This window comes from Rhinopithecus bieti, unplaced genomic scaffold (assembly GCF_001698545.2).
Source record: "Rhinopithecus bieti isolate Rb0 unplaced genomic scaffold, ASM169854v2 scaffold_45617, whole genome shotgun sequence".
Lineage (NCBI taxonomy): Eukaryota > Metazoa > Chordata > Mammalia > Primates > Cercopithecidae > Rhinopithecus > Rhinopithecus bieti.
Window position 1 is genome coordinate 978951 of NW_016819136.1, and position 7543 is coordinate 986493.

Sequence of the window (7543 nt, forward strand, 5' to 3'; positions counted from 1 at the left end):
CCCGGGTTTACGCCATTCTCCTGCCTCAGCCTCCGCAGCAGCTGGAACTACAGGCGCCCGCCACCACGCCCGGCTAATTTCTTTTTGTATTTTCAGGAGAGACGGGGTTTCACCGTGTTAGTCAGGATGGCTGACCTCGTGATCCGCCCGCCTCGGCCTCCCAAAGTGCTGGGATTACAGGCTTGAGCCACCTCGCCCGGCCGGTTACAGTTTACAAATACATTTTTAAAAACATCTTAAAATAAGTTTACATTTCTGATGTTTGCAGAGCCATCAATTTATTGGTTAAAATTTTATAATTCCTTTGTAAACATCAGTTATGTTTAGAATTAGAAAATCAGCTTTTTTAGTGCTAAGCATCCCCCCAAAATGTAAATTAAACTGAAACTTTTCCTTGAAATTCCTTAAATTGAATACGTGGATGTCAGCTAATATTTTTGCATGTGTAGTCTCAAAAACCAAAGAATTTTTTGTACTGATATATGATAACTAAAACAAAAGACATATAGTTTCTAGTGAAGCTAATACACCTAAAAATGAATGTTACTATTTAGCATATACTATCTAATAGAATCTTTCTTCTTTTAAAACAAAGCTAGTAAAATTTATTTTCTGAAAGTTAATATACAAATATAACAAATAATGGAACCTCATTTCTTATGATATTCAATCATATATTACACTGAAGCTATCATACTTAAGAAACTTACCAGCTTCTTTTTCAGTTATTTTCATAAGGATAACTTACAATCAAAACTCAATTTTATATCATAACTTACTTTTTTGTTTTTTAGGGAACCCAGCTCACCAGGCTGGAGTAGACTGGCACAATCAAAGGCTCACTTTTGAAAATTTTATTCTCCTACCTTACAGAATATCAGACCAAATTTACTAAAAAATCTAAATCATTTCTCTTTGACCATGAATACTAAAGATGGAGAGTAGGTAGGAATAACAGGAAAAAGGAGGAGGGGAAAGAAGACAAGAAAGAGATGAGGGCTAGAACAAGTAGGAGAATTGAGTTAAGAAGAAAAATAAAAAGAAATCAAGCTTCTCCATAACTAAGGGAGCAGCCAGCTAGGATTCTTCTGCCCATTCATACTTGCATGTACTGTTCCTCTTTGTCCAAGGAATTAACACGCTCTTGAAGTATGTTCTCCTGTTTTTCAAAATTCTTCAGGAGAAGTATTTCTTGAAATAAGGTGACGTGGTGCAGGTCAGATAATTTCATCTGAGTATCTAGTTTCAGTTTCTGATGTCTAAGGAGACGGAGTTCTGCATCAAAAGTGACAATCAGTTCTTTGACCTGAGAGGGAAAAAAATATTTGAGGATATGTTGGAAGACTAGATAAATGCATTTTTAAACTATCTAACAATACTAATTTGTAATAAATCATTTTTTATTATGCCCTTACGGATGGAGAATTTTGTGTGTGTGTGCGTGCGTGTGTGTGTGTAGTCACAAAAATAAATTCATTAATTACATTAAGTTTGCATAAGTTAATTTATTAAGTGGTAGGAACTGTGTAACTAGAAGTCCTTCCAGCTATTTCTTCACCATTGACTAAACCATCAATCAAGAATGCCCTTCTTGCTGTACTGTGTAGCTTATGAGCTCTCTGAGTGGGTAGTGTTTCTATCTGTCTCCTCTTTATTCTCCGTAGTATCTCTACAATCCCTTTTATATAGTAAGCACAAAAAAATACATTTCCCAACTTCTTATGTTGAAAATTTTCAAACCTACAGAATGGTAAATATTTTTAAATACATAAAATAATCATGGAGCCACAAAAAACCTGTTCAATCTTTTTCTAAGACTGAAGAAATTAAGATCAAAGGTAGTTTTCCTGATAAGAGCCTAAGTATCCCAAGTCCTAGTTCAGACTTTAATCCACTATGGTCCTACTAATTTGAAGTCCTCAGTTTTGTTCTGATTTTGGTAAAGCTTTCCCCCTCAGTATCACAAAGGAGAATAAGAAGTCAAGAGAGAGCCCCAAGGGCTGATTCTCCTGAGGAAACTATAACAATAGGAAGAAACAAACCATTCAATGTTTTTAATTAGTTTGTACATGATAGGCAGAATTGTCAAAAGCCTGTAATAAGTGAGGACCCAGACTGGGGCTGAGGAGAGAAAGAGATCTGTGGGTTTGGAGCAGTGGAACTACCAGAGAAATTCAGAGAGCTGAAAAAAAAAAAACAGAGAGAGAAGAAAAAATTAAACTTTTAAGTAACTATCACTATAGACTATATGTCTGGGCTCCCCTTTAAAGCTTGTTTAACAAATTTGAATTATTCCTGCATTTATTTGGAGGCAGGCCTATATTTTCTTCAGTGCAACACCATTCTTAAACTGAACCACATAGGTCTCCAAGTCTGTAAGGATTACACTTGTTTTATTCTCTCCAACCCCAATAGCCTATAAGCTTTGTGAAGACAGAGAACATGTCTTTCTTAGGAATTGTTGTATCCCTAATCCTATCTATCAGTGTCCCTGCATATAGAACATCCAATAAATATTTGTTAAATTAATAAATTAGTTACAATTAAATCAATTAAAACCTTTGACTGAATATCTATGATATGTTTGACATTGTCCTAGACAATGTGGAGGAATCAAAAGAAGTATACATGGCCCTTTGCTCACGAATTGTGTAATTTAATATTCAAGACAATACTAATACCCATGAAACAGCAAGGAAAATTAGTGTAAAACATGAGATGCTTATTACAGGTACAACTGGAGTCTAGAAACAAGGAAAGCATGAGTAATGTGGGCAGAAAATGCTGGAGAGGGTTTGAAACTGAGCCGTGCTTTGATGACTCAACTCTGGAAGGAAGTCATTACTGGTAGAAGGAAACAGCAAAGGAAAAAGCACAGATATAAGACTCAGAATGGTGTGGGAGAAAAAGGTGGAGTGAAAAGAGTCAAGAACAGTGAGAAAACAGGGCTGGACAAAGAAGAGATAATGGTGAAGAATAAGGCTGGGAAGCTATTGAGGGCATCACCACAGGGTAGAGATGGAAAGACACACTGAGGAAAGGGAATCCATATGGCTGGCAGCAGAGAGTTATCTCTCCAAGAAAGGTTCTTTTCCCTTCATATTCAAAGAACATCCTGCCCAGCAGGTCATAGTCTGGACCTGATTTTCCTAGAAATAAAAATAGTTGCCATTCCAGCTGCAGAACAATCTCAAACCCAGTAATCACCATAAACACTTCTACTAATGGAACAAACCACATATTAGAGAAAAAGGATGGTGTGAAAAGCAGAGGGTGCCCTGTTTCTCCGGAAATTCTTAACTATGTTCCATCCCATCATCTATGTTCCATCCATCATCTAAAAGCTGCTCCTCCACTTCCCCTTTACGATGACTTCAGATGGATGCCAAGTAACTGAAACATGGGCTTCCCCTTCATTCTTTGCCAGCTTTCCAAAACAAAACCAAAAAAAGTTTAAAAGCTCTGTAGTTCTGGGAAGAGCACAATGATTTCCAGAAGGCCAAGGATGGGGAAGAAGCCAAGCCATCACTGAGTGGTGAGTTGGTCAGGGTTTGGGAAAGGTTCATGCAGAGAAATTTAAAATAAATAAAAAAAACCTGACCCATTTTTTTCCCTTCTCTTCTCTCTTTCAGCTTTAACTAGGAACAGGTTCACCCCTTACCCTGTTGACCAAATACTGTTGCATGTACATGTGTTTAATCTCATCTCTCTTCATAATTTCCAGCTCCACATCCGTTGGCTCTGCTTTTTCAAATTCCATATACTTTGGTATATCTAGGCTGAATGTTGATGCCTTTGATGATCTAGACATTGAATCTCGGGTTGTCAAATCCCCATCCTTTCCAGAAGAGAGCTTGAGGAATCCTCCACCTGGGCCTTCAGACCCTGTCTGCTCCACTCTGGGGGACTTTTCATCGTCACTTTTCATATGCTGTTGCTTAAAATTTAGGAGAGTTTCTTCATCATACTGAAATCTCTTTTCTGGAACTTCTTCCGGGTGTATCTGAGGAATTTGGGGAATGGGTATGTGCTTGGATACGTGAAGAGCCGACTGAATGTTCTTCAGTTCTTGTACCAGGCACTGTATTTCCTCAACAACAGCCACTTTAAGGTCTCTAAGAGAGAGAATGCACTTGTTCATGTACCTTTTATTTCCATGGACCTGAAAAAAAGAAGAGGAAGGAAACAACAGTACAACCCTCTGACAAATAACTGCATGGAGTACGATCTGCTCTTTTCCCTTGCTGAAAGGCCTAGCAAGAATTCAAGATAAAAATTCATCTGATCATACCTTTTTACCACCAAGTTTCCCTTTTCTCTAATATTTAGGATTTTTTTCCATTTAGCTCCTCCAAGATGGAAGGACAGTTTAGATATGACCTCTGGTATCTCTTGGCTTCCCACAATTTGTTCCCTCCAGCTGGCTCATGTGGCTGAGTTTCCCTGTCCTCCTTTACCACTCCATGGAAGTCCTTCCTGGAGCCTTATTCAAGTTGGATACTCTCTCCAGGGAGGAAGGGAACAGGAAGGCGATTAATGCATTTTCCTGCTGGAACTTTGAATCCCTTGGACTTAGACTCACTTAGGGCTGCCCACCTAGGCCCAAACTACAGGTTAGCCTATCTTCATTCTGAATTTTGGCCACATGATTATCATTACTCCTTGTGTAGGTAAGGCCATGATTCTGAATTTCAGTAGCATGTCACACCAAGAGACTGCAGGATCCTTCCTTCATTCCTTCTGCATTTATCTAACCCAAGCTGTGCCTCTGCTTCCATATATATATATATATATATATATATATATATATAATCTCATTGCTCTTTCATTACCAGCTGTCTCCCTGGTCTGTGTTGTCTAAATGCCATTCCCAGAGCCTGAGAGCACATGCAACCCTACTTCCTGTGTGCAGTTAGGCTACTAGATTGTCCAAAGGCCATGAAGAGTTACTTTTCATAAACATACAGTTTTTTAAAGATCAAAAGTCACTCCTTCAAGCGGTCTTACAAAAGCTACATATATATTTACTATCGGCAACACAGAAAACTGTATCAAGATAGAGGATATGTTCTGCAACTTGAAAATAAACCTTTAAACCACTAAGGTTTAAACTCAAAAGCCAACAGTTGGGTGAATGACAACCACCTCTGAAGTGTCTGATGGATTGCAGATTAGGCCAACAAGAACAAACCCAAATCACTGATGGCTGTAAGACCTACCTCTTTAAGGAGCCTCTTCACACATCAACTCTTTCTTTCTAGTTTTACACATACCACACAAACCTAAATACTGGCTGAGAAAAAAGATGAACAATACACTATTTTAAAAATATTTAATACTTTTCAATTTGACCATGACAATAAAGACCATTTATGGATTTTGACCATTAAATTAACCCTATGAGGTATACCAGACATGTCTTGTTGTTAATTGGTATTAGTACTCTTTTTACAGATGAAATAAAAGGCTTAGGGAGATTTGTATGACTTAGCAAAGTTCACATGGCTATTAAGTGGCAGAGATGGAAACAGAACTCCAGTCTTCTGACTTGTAGAAAAAGGTGTTCTATGTGATTTTATTTTAACAAAGCAAATTTCAATGTAATGCAATTAAGTTGAAGACATCATACCTGCCCATCTCCTCAACTAGAGTATGAAATTTCAGATTGGATAAATCGTGGTCATAAGAACATTTCTCTACAATGATGGATGTAACATGATGAATAAAAATTACCTTAGAAGAACAACTAGGAAAACAATCCAAATGGTCATTACTAAAATGTCCAAATTGTCCATTTTGATGAGAAACACACAGTTATGAGCTATGAAAATGAATTTGTGGATATGAATTGCCAAGCCAGGACCCTTGTGCTACTGGGATGCATCTCTTTGGTGAAACAGAAAAAGACATCCCTTCCTCGGGACACTTCATTTTCATTTGTCAGATAATTATAAAATATTCAAAAACACTATTAATATATCTGTGATGTGATTGGTACCCTCTCCAAAGTGATGCCTTGAAATGTGCAACCTCCACAACCACATTAGGTTACCGTGTATCAAGTTCTCCTAAAAGTAGTAGCTCAGATGACCTCTAAGCCTTTAAGTATAAAAAGTCACTTGTCAGTTCAAATGGTGATTAAGGAATTAATATAGCAGGAAGAGGAACTTTGATAAGAAAATGGGGATCAGAATGCTCAGGATGATTGAAAGTGGTTTGGAGGAATGCAGACAAAATAACAAAGAAATGTATTAGTTTGTTAGCATTGAGTTGCCTAGAAAAGTTTGGAAGTCCTACAAAAAAAAACAAAGGCTAAACAATGGCCTTTTTAATCTAAGTCCTTAGTGGTCCATGGCAATGAAAAACTAAATCCAATGAGGATTTGTTTGAATTTCAGAGGTTCGAAGTCCACAAAATATAATGCTTACCCATAAAACTGGTACTGAAACATGGTATTTTAAGGAAAGCTCAAAGACAGAATGAGTCTTCTGAGAAATGCTAACTCAGCAAAGATGTATTAATACTTCTAATAAGGCCACAGTAAAAAAGAGATAGAGACATTCATCAGAGAGTCAAACTCCAACCTAGATTACCAGATATCCTTGATGACCCTGGCACACCTGTCAGGTAATACCCATCTATAACCCTCAGATACACTGTAAGTATTTGCAGCTGGTTCTTCCATATTAGCTAACCACGGATAAATCTCTTGTCCTCTCTGGGCCTCAGTTTCCTTATTTGTAAAAAGAGGACATTCTAGATAATCATGGAAGTCTTTTCCAGTTCTAAATTTCTAAGGTTGTATATCCTTATTGACCAGATAGGCCTTGACCAGATAGGGAAATGAGTGGTTTTAGCAGAATTTAATTAAGAACCCAGGGTGCTTTCTCCATTATCATAAAATCTGTAGATAAGTACCAAAGAATCTAGGTGTCCTAGTTCCTCTTCCTTCTTGGCAGCATTTATTCTCATGTGCTCAGGTATCTTGTAGTCTGGGGCTGTCTTCAGATTGAAATCTCCCATATACTCCTGGGCTTCTTTGATGGCTTGAAGATCTTTAGGATCTTCATAGTCGTCACCAGGTTTACTCTTGTATCTATTACAAAAATAGACAACCCAGACACAAATATGATAATAAACTCTAATTTGTCTACATTAATATAGGTATATATTCAAATTTAATCATTATACAAAAGTTTAATTTCAAATCTGTGATGCCACTTTTGTCACAGAGCCCAAGCATTTTTTAAAAGTCAATTACGGGGGGAGCAAGATGGCCGAATAGGAACAGCTCCAGTCTCCAACTCCCAGCGCGAGCGACACAGAAGACCGGGGATTTCTGCATTTTCAACTGAGGTACTGGGGTCATCTCACTAGGGAGTGCCGGACAATCGGTGCTGGTCAGCTGCTGCAGCCTGACCAGCGAGAGCTGAAGCAGGGCGAGGCATCGCCTCACCTGGAAGCGCAAGGGGGAAGGGAATCCCTTTTCCTAGCCAGGGGAACTGAGACACACAACACCTGGAAAATCGGGTAACTCCCACCC

The 7543-nt window shown here is 38.2% G+C and overlaps 1 protein-coding gene across 4 annotated transcripts in view; it reads right to left on the reverse strand.

The window, feature by feature from the left end:
* The window catches only part of CFAP44 (cilia and flagella associated protein 44), a 151455-nt gene that overhangs the window by 30857 nt on the left and 113055 nt on the right, over positions 1 to 7543 (reverse strand). For all 4 annotated transcript variants that reach the window (XM_017858549.1, XM_017858550.1, XM_017858552.1 and 1 more), the window contains 3 exons: positions 6919 to 7096; positions 3662 to 4162; positions 1103 to 1306 (listed from right to left, as the gene is read on the reverse strand). In XM_017858549.1, coding sequence (XP_017714038.1) covers positions 1103 to 1306; positions 3662 to 4162; positions 6919 to 7096 — 883 coding nt within the window. The remainder of the gene's footprint in view (positions 1 to 1102; positions 1307 to 3661; positions 4163 to 6918; positions 7097 to 7543) is intronic.